The 16,420-nt window shown below is 33.7% G+C and overlaps 1 protein-coding gene across 1 annotated transcript in view; it reads left to right on the top strand.

The window, feature by feature from the left end:
* The first annotated feature begins 276 nt into the window (after nucleotides 1–276).
* Nucleotides 277–16,420, top strand: part of LOC132735769 (receptor-type tyrosine-protein phosphatase alpha-like) — a 31,280-nt gene continuing 15,136 nt past the window's right edge. Inside the window, exons 1-9 of the mRNA XM_060722760.1 lie at nucleotides 277–383; nucleotides 3,010–3,153; nucleotides 6,106–6,249; nucleotides 7,717–7,860; nucleotides 8,024–8,158; nucleotides 10,250–10,480; nucleotides 10,758–10,976; nucleotides 11,493–11,630; nucleotides 15,229–15,366. Of these exons, the coding sequence (XP_060578743.1) occupies nucleotides 338–383; nucleotides 3,010–3,153; nucleotides 6,106–6,249; nucleotides 7,717–7,860; nucleotides 8,024–8,158; nucleotides 10,250–10,480; nucleotides 10,758–10,976; nucleotides 11,493–11,630; nucleotides 15,229–15,366 (1,339 nt within the window). The 5' untranslated portion in view covers nucleotides 277–337. The remainder of the gene's footprint in view (nucleotides 384–3,009; nucleotides 3,154–6,105; nucleotides 6,250–7,716; nucleotides 7,861–8,023; nucleotides 8,159–10,249; nucleotides 10,481–10,757; nucleotides 10,977–11,492; nucleotides 11,631–15,228; nucleotides 15,367–16,420) is intronic.

Genomic DNA, 16,420 nt, shown 5'->3' with positions numbered 1-16,420 from the left:
CACATAGATAGACGGACTGACAGACTGAAAGACAGCTGATAGATCCTACATCTGGACGATCGATAATAGTAACGATCTTGTGCTGTTATAATATAGTATGCAACAAACTTGGAAAAAAAGTACTTGAAATCAGGAAAATTTCACATTATCTTAAAACATCATCTTTCGTTTTTTTCTAGTTAATTTCTAGTTATTTATTAAGAAAATATCACAATACTACACAATGCCACTTGTTACAGAATGTGATCTTGGAAACTATGGCCTGAACTGCTCGTCAGTTTGTAGTTCTCATTGTTTAAACGACGTAACTCAATGCAATAAAACTACTGGAAACTGCATGCAAGGATGTGAAGCCGGATATATGGGTAACAACTGTTCAAAGGGTATGTACGCAATACATTAATGGTAATTACCTTCGTATTTGGTGTGATCTCAAATCGGAAGTGGTGTACAAATATCCCTATGTAAATTATTGTAAGTTCATGATAACGATATTGTTTTCGTTATATGATTTGCATTTACGTACGTATTACGGAAAACATTTGCTGAGGGTGATCCATTTGTAGTTCACCATTATGATTGTGTTTGAACAACAGTCACCGACAAAATCATTTTTTTACCTTCCGAAACTGTCTTTTTTTATTAAAAGACGGCGGCATTTATTGAAAATCGTGTTCAGTTATGCCCTTTAATATCTAAAGAAAATCTGAAACTTTTACATCATTCGTTTCTAACAAAAACTTGAAAACACGCTAAATGAAACAAAACAATAGAAATGTTGATGTATAAACGAGAAATATTTACACATGAGTATAACTGATATAAAGTCTTTCAAAAGTCAACAAAATAAGGTAGGTATATTCCTAAGTCATCGGTGAAAATGACGGCGGAAATTACTGATTGAGTTACAGAAAATAAACGACTTTCTAAATCATGTTTTATTTTCATTGGCCATTGATCTTTAACAACCAAATGAAATGTATCAAACTTAAAAAGGGGAGGGGGGGGGGGAAGTTCGGTAATTTGAAATCGGTTATTTTCTGAACACTTACTCTTTTTTTTTAAATCACGAAGTTTACTGTTGTCGAAACCAAGCCAACATGCCTGAAAATTTAATATTATTCTAATCAGCATATGCATTTATTTTCCTGATCGATTCATCATGTGTCAAGTGTTTAGCAAAACACGTTCTTGGAATATGATAAACTGGCTTACGCGTTGTTCAAACATACGTGCGTATTAATTTGTACATTTTCATATCAAACCCGAACTTTCGGCCTAAATCTTTTATTGAAATTGACACGACTTGTATTGATTCAAAGCATCGAAAATAGCGCATATGCTTTTGGAAAAACTTTATAATGAAGAAATGAAATTTCGTAATCATATCGTTTTATGATACTTTTTAGATTAACAACCTTTGTTTACATCGTGAACCGGTGTTTTCTATGTGTTCGATAAAATCAAACACAAAAAACGTGTTTTTGTAATAAATAAAATGGAAATAATTCGAAAATAAGAGGACAAATTCGATGAAAGATATATAAAACTTAACTTGTACCACCCATTTTGTTCAAGTTACTGTTGTGCTATCAGGACTGGCGCTGAATACGAGTTAGCGGACACATTAGCGGAAAAAACAACCTTTGTTATTTAAATTTACATTTGCATATATTGAAAAAAATATTAATTTTTAGAAATAGCCTACATTTGGTGATATTTTATTGAAGTGTATTACCTTCACCTGAATACAAAAAAGAATAAATTTTCTCCTTTAGAAAGGGCAAATATGAGTTTTATAACGCATGCATGACGAAAAGTTGAAAGTACAACAAGTTTACACCTTCGGCGTTTGGTCATTTCGGCTTTTTAAAATCAAACTACCGAAACCTTGAATTTTTCACCATAATCGGGGTTACGTTACTTTGATTTTTTACCAACTAAATCTTATGTGTTCGTCGGTTCGAGATTTACGCTTGTCTCGATGGCCCTAACGGAACATCGTATATCATACCGCGGCCTACTAATTTTTGGAGAAGTGACTTATATACATAATGAATGTTTCAAAATGGTCAAACAAATAAAGAATACGAAATGTTAAATAAACAGCACAATGTTTTTTCATTGGGCTATGAATTTTATAGTTTATCTTACAATAATTAGACAACCCAATAGTACACATTTCCAAAGCGTTACATTATGCCGCCGCCAGTCCACAAAATGTACAGGTTGCATCTTATACGGCGTGTAGGCTGCTGACTTCTTGCCCGAGATTATGCCTGTTGTGTGTTAGAGATAAAAGATGTTTTAACATTACATTTTAAGAACAGAATATAATTATGATTGTCAGATAATATTGATGTTATCGTCGCTTAAGAGAGGTCTCTTCTGGTCAAGATGTTTCGTTGTTGTTAGAATTTCACTTGGCGGGGATTCGTTTTATTTACACTGTCTCGTTTATAGGAACATGGTGGGGCTAAGAGCGAGGTTTGGTGCACCATTAACCGGTTTAAACCTCTCAGCAGTCATTATTATGCTGCTGACCGTTCCAAGGCGGCGCCCCACTGTGTTCCTCAGATGTATGTCTATGTTGTTTCATACTGTTTTGGTGACACTTTTGCTTGTGTCCCTTGTTGTTTTCTCGTCTACGGTAAGTATCTTCCCCATTGCCTCTAGTTTTTGTTTCTTTGATTGTGCCCCCCCCCCCTTCCCCCGGTCTCCTGTCCCCTTCCCCTTTGTGGGCCTATTATTATTTTCTTTGGGTTCCTAGTCAGTTACAAATTATTTATCATTTAATGATTAACGTGTCGTTGCCCTGTCCTTTTTGTGTTTGGGGTCCGCCTGGGCTCCTTGCCATTGGTTCTTGTTGCTGGGTCATGTGGGGGTTGCGTTCATTGAACGCCGCCTTTCCTTGTTGATCTTGTTTTTCATATTTTATTTTAATCGTTTTCAATTGATATGTAAATCTCACAAAGTATTATTGAAAAATATGTTTTTGTCGAAAAATAGAATGTACAGCTGGTCAATTTGGTCGTGATTGTAGCAGAACGTGCACCAGCAACTGTCTACAAGGTTTTGATCAGTGTAGCACAATTTCTGGAGAATGTCAGAGTGGCTGCGTGTCTGGATTTCAAGGACTTAACTGTTCGACTCGTAAGTATTATATGTTATTTTTGTTTTGGAGTGATATATGTGAATATATTACCTGTCAAGATTTTATATCACCCGACCCGTTAGGCGAGTGTGATATTTTATCTTGTCAGGTAATATATCCACATATATCACTCCAAAACTAAAAAGATAATTTTATTACTCTCCCCTGCCGAGTTAAGACGATTTTAAAATAAACCATTACTACTTAGGTTACCCCTTCACCATAACATTACGTCACATAAATACATGACGCATTTTCTTTCGAACCTAATGAAAAAGGAGTAGTCTGTTGAACGCGTTTTTTTTTTTTTTTGGAACTTATATCAAGCTTTTCAATACTGATGAGAATATGTATCATTACTCTGTTTTGGTATCTTTATCGTTAGGATCTTTATCGTTAGGATCTTTTGAAAGACACTGATCAAGTAAACATCATTTTAATTACTTTAAGTACTGCATATAAAGCCTTCAAAAGCTACAAGAGTATTTTCTACACATTACACATATTAACCATGAGTTGTCTTTCTGAAAATGAAACGGTTTTGAGATTTTAACAAGTCTATAATTTTTCGATTTTACCTATATTTTTTACAAATCATTGTCTTATTGAAGACCTATCAGCCATTCATACGCTAAAAAGTCAAAAAACATAACTTTCGTTAGGCGTCTTTTTTAGGTTAATCCATTTAGTACATTTGGCCCATTACTAGGCTTACCCCATCGACAAAAGTAGGCGTAGAAAGAGTTAATGAGTAATGTGCATGTTTTGTGTTGTCTGCCTTGTTGGATTGTCGTTGATGGTAGATATTTTCTCACATCCCCCTCCCATTTACCACCCTACTAGCCCTTAACCAATTACTGCATGAACATTTTGTGACAAATAGCTGTTTTCATTGAAAAGTCGCCCGTTACAAGTTCAAATTACTATAAAAACTGCTTCATAACTATTCAAACTTGGCAATAATATTGACTGAACCATTGGCTTTGTAACAACATGCTCAGTCTTAAATTTCCTGTTATCATGGCAACGAGAGAACATCTCAAATTTTTGCCAAAATCACTATTTTGCTTTGAGTTTACCCATCAAAATTGATTTCGAAGTGCTGCAACTTCTCAATGGATTAATACAGAGTCAAAGGCTTTTCAACGTTGGTTACACGTTACCTTATAATTGACCTTGGGTCATTTTTAGCCTCTTACCATTCCAAAATTTTCTTAGCGATGAGGGGGGCTGCCGCCTCTTTAAATCTCCAATCAGAAGTGGGGAGGGGTGTACATCACCATTCTGGCAACCACCTAATGTATCTTTTGGATAGGGGTCGGCGCCGAAAAAGTGGTCCCTTTTTTCAACAACATTTCTCTAACAAAAATAAGTTTTGGGGACCTAAATAAGGCATTTTTAACCATTTGAGACAACAAAAAAGGAGGAGGGTAAACAGGCGTTAAAAGGCGTGTATATCTGGTAATGGCTTAACCCTTTAATTCCGATATTGGCCCGTTTTACTTTTTATTATTTCACACTTTAATTTTCTTCTCCTTTCACCGCCCTGATGTCCATTCCCCGTGTTGGTTTGGCGCCTTATGAGTGCCCTGCTGGGGTGTGTCGGGGGCTTTGCCTTGTTTATCTTTATTCTCGTTTTTTAAAATACAATATTTCTAAAAGAAGTATCTTTTCAAATGAGGCAAAAAATTTACATAAAAATGTGTGGATGGTTTAAAAAATAGCAAAAGACTATTTCCAAGGCAACCAAAATGAATTAAAAGAATAAATTAAAAAAATATTTTTGTAAAGACATTATATTTTGCATATGGCATTGTCTAGTAGACCTCTACCAAGACCTCTACCAATTATAGCCCTGGGGTCAAAATTGGCCCGGCCCAAGGGGTCATTGATTTTCACTATTTGTACATATAGTAAAAACTTAACAAACCTTCTTGACTGAAGGTACAAGGGTTAGAGCTTTGATATCTGGTATATGATATCATCTATAGTACTTTACAAAAGTTGTTCAAATCTGGCCTCTAGTGTCAAAATATGCCCCGCCCCGGGAGTAATAGGTTTTCTTAATATGTATAAAGTAAAAATTTAAAAAATCGTCCTCTCGAAATTGACAAATGCTAGAGGTTGATATCTGCATGAAACATTGTGTATTGAACGTTTTAGCAGTGGGTTAAAATTGGCCCCTCCCCGGGGGTCATTGATTTTCACTATGTACATATAGTAAAATATAAAAAAAACAACCTTTTTGTCTGAAGGAACAAGTCTTAGAGCTTTGATTATTAGTATAATATATCATCTGTAGGTACTCTACCAAAGTTGTTTAAATTTTGCCTTAAGTGTCGAAATAAGCCCCGCCATGGTGGTCATAGATTTTCCTTATAAGTTTAAAGTGAAACTTAAAAAATCAAAATTTTGCCTTGCCCAAGGGGACGTGACCTACTTTCTTGACCTTTGATGTACAGCTATGAAATTTGGACCATGTGCACATTTTTAAGTGTAAAATTGAACTTTGAAATCAGGTGACTTAGATTTTGATAATGTGAACTACTTTATTGTCCTAATAAGTACATCTATGAAATTTGAACCATGTGCATGTATTAGGATGTAAAGTAAACTTTGATATCAACTGACCTAGATTTTGAAAAAGTGTCTAATTGGGTTGTCCTTTGATTTGCAGTCTTGAAATTTAGGCCATGTGAAATATGACCTTCACCACCAAATTCACTAGACTCAACTGCATTGAAAGATTCCTACTCTCATCTTTTATTTGAATAACAATATGTTAATTCACTTGTTTGATAATAAGAATAAGATAGGTTAGGGGTATAAGCATTATGAAATCTTTAATTGTATAGAAACAAAAGAAAATCTGTTCCTACACTACTATTTATTGTTGTGTTAATGTGGCGGCATAGCATTTTTCAAAAATGCAATCTTGTTGACATTTACAGCGTGTAAGACGGGACGATTTGGTGTACATTGTAGTTCGTACTGCAGTATCCATTGCTTCAAAGGAATCGAACAATGTGACAAATCATCAGGTGTATGCAATGAAGGTTGTGAAGCAGGGTATATGGGGAAAAATTGTTCGACAGGTATTTTGTTTTTTATTAATTTGTTACAAAGAAAACTGCATTAAAATGAAAAAATAAAAGTATTTAATTAACACGATTAATGCAACTTTTGACACAATCCATACCTTCATGCTTCAATCTTTTGTTTTTCAATTGACTGTCCAATTCACAACATAAAAAAGCATGGTGAAAATAAATACATATTAAATACTTAATGCATAAATAGGCAAATACCATGTATCATTTTAAAGCTTCAAAATATTACCAGATGTTCTTTTTTTTTTGCCACAAATAGTACTGTATTTAATATTATGATACATAGATTTTATAAATGGGTCGACTGTTTTACTTTACATTTACAAAAACTGACCATTGACATACGAGGGGTTATCCAAAAATCCGTGGACTTTTTAAATATCTCTTGAACGCCAACGTGTATTGTAAATGAAAATTTATCAGCATACATTGTAGAATATTATCAACACATTTTGAAAGGAACAGTTAATTGTGTCAAGAAATAATGATTTTATTTTGCTTTTAAATAAGCACATACACGGCACCCGGCGCACGGTAGAAAAGCGCAGTAAGTCATCGTATATTTCTTGCTAAAAAAATAAAAAATTAACGTAGAAAACCCGCTGAACATCGCATGTTTCTTCTATGATGTCATTTAAGTAATTCTTTAAAATAATGGACGTCATTTCCGTTTTTTTTTGTTGATATCGCAGGAAACGCCAGACGCCTTTATTGTTTACAACGGGAAAATGACGGACACGCGGTAATTAGAAAATCGCACGATCATAAACAATTATAAATTGTTGTTGTAATTTGGAAATGACACCTACAAAAACATTAAATAAAAATCAGCAGACGAACAGAGAAAAGAAATTTCACGATCATTAGTGTTGAAGTGGCATTAAAAATTTAGTGATGGACATTACTTTGAGAAGCAGTAACCGTTATTGACTGCGTAACTTTGAAGCACAAGTTGTACGTTAATATTATGACGTTGACGTCAATAACTTTTTGAGTGCGCCGCTGTCGCCGACATGCGTGCATGTAAAATTAAATATTGTTGTAATGTAAGAAGCTACTCACATGAATTTTTCTGTGTTTATTTGTTATTAATTCTTCTAAGCAGTGTAAGAATTTCAAATTAATATGTCAATATATATTTTACGCAACAAACAAAGTCCACGAATTTTTGGATAACCCCTCGTATGTATCAGTATAATTATATATAAAACGGATTATATAATTCCATTCAATACATATATTAAACATGCACTGATTTTATATGTAAAATCTACATTTAATTGCTATTGGTGTACAGACACCACCAGTCACTTTAAGGAATTTGTTTTTGAAATGAACAATTATTTTATTTCCATTTCTTCATACCATATGAAGTTGACTGAGTGAGTCAAGTACTAAAATTAATCTGAATTAAACAGAGCTATAATAAAGTGTCATTTTCTTTTTCAACAGTTTGTCCTGATGGTCAGTATGGTCGAGATTGTACCGGAACTTGTAGTGATCACTGTAAGAACGGTAAAGCTGCGTGCAACAAATCAAAAGGATATTGTATCAACGGCTGTAATCCTGGATTCACCGGGCCTAAATGTTTTCTAGGTTCATTTTTAAAATACTTTTAGCAATACTTCTAAAATTAATCATTTCAAAACTTTGAATAATGATCTTATAAAAAAAGTGGTTTCATATCAATCCGATATCGCTTCACGGACAAAGAGCAGTTCTACATAATCTACATAAGCACATGATTTTCTTTTTGCAGACTGTCCAGAAGGCAAATTTGGTTTAAACTGTAGCGGTAAATGTCATTGTCAAGGTGAAAAAGATTGTCGCAAATCAGACGGAAATTGCAGTACCGGATGTGCCTTTGGATGGTCAGGATTCAATTGTAGCAATGGTATGAACTTGAAACAGTTAGTTCGGACGGATGGTTTATTAGAAATATCTATAACTTCGTAAGATAAAAAAGATACGGTATTTTATCGATAACAAAACCTAGCATGTTAAATCAAATCTTTATGATTTTGTTTAAAATAAATATTTAATTTTGTTAATAGATAAGAGTTTAACTTTCAAAGTAGTGGTCATAAAAATATCATCAACAGTATTGATCTTGTTTTTGTTAATGGAACATAATTCTCAAAATTATTAAACATGTTCAAAATGGAAACACAAATATTGAGTGGCTACTTTAATATTTAAGAATTGAATATGAAAATTGACTTGAATTACAAAATAATAAATTCTGTATGCTTCTCTTCTTCCGTTAATTATCGAAATATTACTTTTATATCATTTCGTCAAATTTTAATGGAATTTATGTTAACCCTGCTTTACTTATGGAACAGCTCATTCACAATTATAATGAATTCATTATCGAAATATGAGTAAGTTACCGAACGTTCAGAAGCTGTTTTATGCCGCGTATGGCTCTCGACGAATATAGCTCTCCGGAGAGCTTTAACCTTTCGTTTAAGTATGAACGAAATAATCCGTCAAAAACAAGCAAAACCAAGCACCGTTTTTAAAAAATGATGATTCACCTCGAAGGATATAGCTCCAAATCAATTCATTATTACTTTAACATGATCAAAACTGTCTTTAGAGAAATCATACATGAAACCTTATCTAGTAAACTTCTACTAAATTTATTCAAATTAATTCATTAAAGAAGACTCGACCACAAAGCCACTAAATGTAATGGTAAAATCTGGTAGGAAGATAGCAATCCTCACAGTATCCCTGTCTCTAAAATGAATAGAAAATTATCCTCCGCTACAGTATATGTATTTTGCTGATGGTACTGATAATACAGGGCATTTTTAATGGTACTTGGATATTCGTTGAATAATCTGAATGACTTGACATTTTTTAAAATAAAATTCCATGACACATTTTGGTCCCAAGTTTCAAGTTTTACTTGCTTTTTAAATGCCTTTCAATATCTTGAATTAATGATTTTAATAATGATTATGTAGTATTGTTGAAGTTGTACTGATGATGATTATGAGGTGATGACCTAATGATGGCGATTATGATGATAACAGGCGATAATTAAAATTACAGTGGTAATAATGTCGATGGTACTGATGATAATATTGATTATGATGATAACAATGGCGTATTAATGATGATAAAGATATGCTGGTGATGATAATGACAATGATGCTGATGTCTTTATAATGACGAAGATAATGCTTATAATATTGCACTGATAACGATGATGAAGATGCCCTGAATATGAAGATAGATGCTTATATTATGTTGATAATGTGCAATTCTAAAATGACTTAATATTTGTGTTATATATGAGAACACTAACATAGTCCAACAATATTAATTTCATGCCATTATATTGGGAGCTTTATCTGCCAAAAAGGGACTTATCAACGTACATAACTTTTTTTGAATGAGGGCAATTGTAGTAAGGTGTCGACTGAAGAGCTATATTAATTATGAGCTTTATGCGACTACATGAATGTGCCATATTCTTATTATTGTCGGTTCCAGTCTGTATATATAAATTATTTTTAAACATTTTAGAAAATTTAATGAACAAATCATGGAAAGTTACTCGGGATATAAATTGTTATGTTTAATTGTTATTGTTATTCACGCCTTATAAACGTGTCCAAATAACTCAGCTTTGAAAGTAAATTGGTAATTTTCTCAAATGCAAATGTTTTATCGTATGGTTGTATCTGATTCATTTTCAAACCTAACTACACTTAAATTTGCATTTTAGAAGAATAATTAACTGTTGATACTATACTTTTTATTATATATAAATACATTGCATGCTTTTAAATACTCTGTCCAAACATGCTTTTGGTCTATTTTACAGGGAACAAATCATTTGCTGTGTCCAGTCCATGTAAAGTGCATAGTACTTGATATTTCATATAAAGTCTTGTTATAATGCAAAATATTAAGTCATGCTAGAAATTAAATATTTCTTTCTATAGTTCTGATGATTTATTTTTTTCAGATTTAAATCTAATAGAGCATATACGAGGAAATGTTACTACAAGACAGTCTAGTATATTTTCTCCATGGAACGATTTCGACTCCAGTAAAGCAATAGACGGGGTACAGAATTATTCAATAGATTCATGTAAATGTTGCAGTGTAACAAACGGAACCTCTCCTTCATGGTGGCAAATTGATCTTGAACAGAAATACTTAATAGGTGGTTTGCAGATATTTGGCCGTGAATCAGGTAAGGAAATTCTTAAAACTTTAACTGTAAAGCTATTTATGTAAACGTTAGTGCTATGTCACGGTAAAATACAATCAGGGATAACTAATATTTTGAACAGTTTATGATTTTAAAAGTAATTCATTATAGAAATGTAAATAATATAAATGCAAGACAGCTGTTTGTAATTGACAATGTACATATCTTTGTGAAAATAAGAGTTAATGTATTTGACACAAGCATACAAACACATTTCGTTTTAAATCTCAATTAAAAACTTCATCTTATCTAATTACAGATAATAACGAACAGTTGGAATATGCAATTGTTTACGCTGGCAATTACTCAACGACAGTTAACCCATCATTTAAAATGACAAATGTTTACATGGTTCCAAAAATGACATTCAAACGACACTTTACCAAGGAACTAGAAAATCCAATAATTGCACGATACATTTTAGTACAGTTGTTACAGAAAGTGATGACGTTGTGTGAAATTAATTTATATGAGAAAGGTAACATATTTCGAAAGAATAATTTCTTTATTGGTTAAAGAAAATGGTTAGATATGTTTCCATTTTACTGGGACTTTCATTGTTACCATTGTTATCTAATGAGCAGTATTAGGTAATATTTTAATTGATCAAATGTGAATTTATGTAATAATTGATTGGAATCACTGATTATAAATAATGAAATACACATTTTGACTGATACAATAATTGTTAATATGGCATGGATAACAATTCTGGAAGAAATTGTTATCCAATTGCTTTTACAAGTTCGTGAATTTTGCAACTTTATTTTCCTGAATGCGGATGAAGCTTTGATAAAACGTTTCAACTAAAACATTTTTAGGATCATACATGGCATTAAGGTATTAACATTTCATAAACAAACCTTATGGAAATTGAACCACATAGACTACTGTCACAGCCTATCAGTTAATAATTAGGTACACATTTTTAGCAGAATCAACAACATAAGTAAACAAATATAATGTGTTTAACGAAATATTAAATCTTTTTCAGAATGTGAAATCGGATATTTTGGAACTGCTTGTATGCACGAATGTCATTGTAAAGACAGGCGTGCATGTAACCAAGTAACAGGTAAATGTCAGACACCGGGTTGTCTAGCAGGATGGCAAGGAGAGGCGTGTGAAAATGGTAAATAACATATATGTTAAATGATAGTACTGATTGTACAGCTTAAGAGTTGTATAAAATATATTTCCAAAAGCCCAATAACAATATGTTTGAGAAAATAGATAAAACAGAAGCCGAAAACAGCATACTTGACAATGTTGGTGGCTCGGTGTGATTGAGCCTGTTCAAAACCCACAACACCAGCCGCCTTGTAACTTGAACTACTTTAATGAATATTTGTAGCATAATTTATCATGCTCAATTAAGACTGTTGCATTTTTCTTAATATCTGATGCAAAACCCTATTTTATAGTTTTTGTAGTCATGATCATTAGACAAGTAAAACCTGTTTGATACCTACTCTATTATGTACACATCTCAAATAAAATGGATAATCAGTTCTTAGCTAAAAACGTTATATTATACATGACTTTTGCAAGATTAGTTTTTTTCCGAAAACAATTACTTTCATTTTGATAACATACAGTCCCCTCCAAAAGTTTCCGTACAAACTTTTTTTATTGAAATACTCTAGGTAATTTACTTATTTTATTAGTTTGAAACAAAAGAAGTACTTTTAAATAAGGTGTGATAAAGGGAGGTAATAAATTAACATTATTTGTCTTCAAAAGTCATCATTTGTGCCCTCCAAAAATTGTTTTCCTTTAAACACGTGTGTTTGTTTGTGGTACATTTTAATTAACCATAGAGTGAAGTGTACAGAACAAACAGTCCAAAATCAGAAAAAAATTAAAATGTTATGAGTATAATAACATTTGATAGCAGTTGTCATTACCTACGATAAAAAGAAGAATGCTGTCACTGGAGGAGAGATTACGCTGTGAGATCATGATGGATCAGGGTGTTCCTGTTGCAGAGATTGCTCGCCAGCTTGGAAGGTCAAGGTAAGTCATTCTAAGTTTTTAGTATACGTTTTTGTCTTAAATTAAAGTGTCTGCTAGTGTTGCATTGTTGTTTCTGGCAAACAAAAGTGAGAATTTCCCCTTTTTTAACACTCTCATGAATTTTGTATTTCAGGTCAACAGTCTACGAGACCCTACAACGTCTTCAAGAGACCGGTTCCCATGCCCCTAGACCAAAATCTGGACGCCCCAAGGTCTCCAACGTGAGGAATGACAGGCTACTAGTGCGAACTTCCCTCCAGAACCGAAAATTAACAGTTCCTGCCCTGAGGCTGGTCTGGCAGGAAGCTGGAGTGAATGCTTCAAATTCTACCGTGAGACGCAGACTTAGTGCCGCTGGCCTCAATGGACATTTAGCAGTTAAGAAGCCTCTTTTAACTGCCAGACATCGCCAACTGCGTCTGGAGTTTGCTAGACGTTATGAACACTGGTCTTGGGTAGACTGGTCATGTGTGTTATTCACAGATGAGTCGAAATTTAACATGTTTCAAACTGATGGCCGTGTTTACATCCGTAGGCGTACCGGTGAAAAGTTCAAGGATAATTGTGTGATCCCAACTGTGAAGTTTGGAGGTGGTGGGGTAATGGTGTGGGGTGCCATGACATACAGGGGGACAGGCATGCTTACTAGAGTTGATGGACGGTTAAATGGAACAGGATATGTGAACATTCTGGAAAATTTTGCAGTGCCATCAGCCCATCTCCTGGGATATGGGGACAATTATTGGCTACAGGATGACAATGCGCCATGTCATAGAGCGAGAATAGTTCATGACTGGAAGGAGAACAATGGAATAAGGTGTATTCAATGGCCCCCACAATCACCAGACCTCAATCCCATAGAAAACTTGTGGTGGGATGTCAAATGTGGACTTAAGAACAAATTAAGTCGCAACATGGGTGAACTGGAGGCAAATGTTGTGGCATCATGGGAGGCCATACCCAGAGAAAGGTGCTCTCGGCTTGTGAGAGGCATGCCTAACAGAATACAGGCTGTCATTGAATAGATAAATACAGAATCCCTAAAGAAAGCCCAACACGACAAAATTGAAAATGTTGCAGGCTCGGTTTGATTGAGCCTGTTCATGGACGGTACTGGAAAGTGCAAGTTACCGTCCACGCCCCCTAGCACCGGCTTAAGCAGAATTCAACATTTAACATGAACTGGTAAAATTTAGAATTTTGAAACATCCGCAGATGTGTTCATATGGCGGTTATCATGGAACCTTCAATGTGACACGGTAGTGCCATTCCATGACAAGCGGCATATGGTCCCCAAGTAAAAAAATGCGTGTGCCCTAAACGAGAAAACAATGGGCGGAACTAAATAAAATGGAATTTTGAAAGGGGATCTGAGGTTATGAAGCCTGCGTATCACAGATAGGACGTCAAAAGACAAATTTAAAAAGCAGGCAACATATCCTAAGGGTGATTCAACATTATTCAAGTAGGAATATTGGAACCACCCAACTAGAAAGTGCCAAAAAGTTGAAACTAAAAATACCACAAGCACAACAATAATGTCGTGCTGAACGATCTTCAAGGATCGAAAATATAACATCATTGATTAAATGTACGGGGAGACTTTTTACAGCCGCCCACGGAGGGCATACCAAGTATTAAGATGCACAATCTGTAATGTTATGAATGAGGATGTTTTGGGGACAATTGGATAATATTGACTAACTATTGACATTTATGGCATCAGGAAGTTGACAAGTGTTGTTTTTGCCGATGTTTGATGTTATTGTTGAAGATTAAAGAAATAAAATATTCCTTTGCTGTTATTTCATTGATATTTCTTTCATTTTATATGATTTGTAACTATGTCCGGAAACTTTTGGAGGGGACTGTATCTGTAACATAATACTCAGGAGTCCGTGGCCTAATGGTAAAGGTGGTTGGCTTCAAACCATTTGACACTTATCCTTTTGGGTTCGCATCCCGACAGGGACTTAAGATTTGTTTTATGTGAGAACGATATCCAGCTAGCTTACGGAACGTCGTTGGTTTTTGCTATGTTGCCCGTTCGTGCCTGTAATAATGCACTCCACCAGTACAACTAACAGTCGCATGACTTTGATGTAATGTAAAACCCAACCAAAACACAAGAAGTAAAGCTATAAGATAACTTGCGTTATTAAACGAAATTAATTGTATTGTAAGAATAAATGCTCAACTCAATTAAGACCAGTTATACGTAATGTTTTTAAAAATTAAAATTAATACAATGTTTGTACATCTTATATGAAAATTCACACAAGTATAGAACATGTCACAAAGAATAAAGTTCGGGATAAATTAAATCATTTGCAGATAATAATACACTTAAGATATCTTTTATTAAATAGTGCATTCTATTATTACAATTATACACCTGAAAACAATTCAGGGTCATATATGGCATTGAAACGATGCCACATCAAGACTGAATGAAGGTTCTGTGTGTTTGAACAAAAATAGTAATCATATTTATGATTCTTACTGATTGTGGTAATCTCTATGAGCGTTATGATATTATATAACAATAACATTTTAATATTATCACATTTAATCCAAAACTTTAACACCCACTGCTCTAATTGTTGGTTGAGCATTCATTACAAAATAACACTTGCATATACACATAGATTTGATAGCAAATCTTTGATAATAATATTAAAACCAAGATTCATCATTCAAAAACCTGATTTCAGTTTGTGATGTTCGAAAGTTTGGTAATCGATGCAATAACACTTGCAACTGTATAAATGGTACCTTATGCGATAATACAAATGGAACATGCTTTGTTGAGCAATGTGACCCCGGATGGCTTCTACCAAATTGCAGCGAACGTATGTATCATCTTCATGATTTATATAATGTAAATATAGAATTGCACTGCTTGATATCAATGTTACTTTATCTAACAAATAACACTTTCATAGCTGAGTATATTCAAGCTGCACGACTCCAGATGAATTTATCGAAGGATTTTGTAAATTGAGGAACACGGCGATAATCTTGATGTTTATATCGGCTGTTGCGTTGTTTATATTACCGTTGAAGTTTAAAATTGACCATCATCGTGAAGAATTATATCTTCTGTGTCGATAGACCAAAGGATTATGTGAAAATATTGGAAATGGAATAAAATACATGGTGATTATGACGGTAGGGGAGCGGATATTTTCCGGCGTACATTTTTATCTTGTGTATTATTATAGATGTTGAAATATGAAGTTTTTTCAAAACAGCTTATATTAAGTTGTTTTGATATATATGATCAGTACATTTGTTGGGATTGACAAATATGTATTTTATTTGGATGTTAAAGGCGTTTTGAGCTCCCAACCCCAAGTGTCTGTGAGATATTCAAGATCCAAGTTATATTTTACATGTTATGTGCGGTTTAAGACTGACTGCAGTATTTTATCACCATATTTCTATTGCGTTACTAACGCACTAAGGGCTGTGTTTGCATATGTTGACCACTTTTTGGTAATTTTCTTGGATTGTAAGTGCCAATTGCAATATGTAAATTGCTTTATTTGTTCACCTGACAATATTTTACTTCTAGATACATTTACAAAATTTTCATGAATATAGAGGCGCGCTGCTTTAAGATTTTTTTTTAAATATACTTTCTGGAAGTTTCGATGGGATAAAACGTTGTTTTTGTTTCTATAAATAATACATATTAGTTTTTGGGTAACAGTAGAAATATCATCCGACAAAATAACTGTAACCCGAATCGTTACCGAGGATAACATGATTTTTAAGATTGGATGATATTTCTGCTACTACTCACTAACCCATGTTTTATTTAATTCATTACCCCAAATTTTCACTGGTTTAAAACGACTGAGTCATTTTGTCATTGATCTAGTACTGCGGTAATAGGTAATC

The sequence above is a fragment of the Ruditapes philippinarum genome, unplaced genomic scaffold (genome assembly GCF_026571515.1).
Source record: "Ruditapes philippinarum isolate M1 unplaced genomic scaffold, ASM2657151v2 ctg6394_1_1_1_1, whole genome shotgun sequence".
Taxonomy (NCBI): domain Eukaryota; kingdom Metazoa; phylum Mollusca; class Bivalvia; order Venerida; family Veneridae; genus Ruditapes; species Ruditapes philippinarum.
Note: the sequence above shows the minus strand (reverse complement) of the source record. Positions and strands in the feature narration are given on the sequence as shown.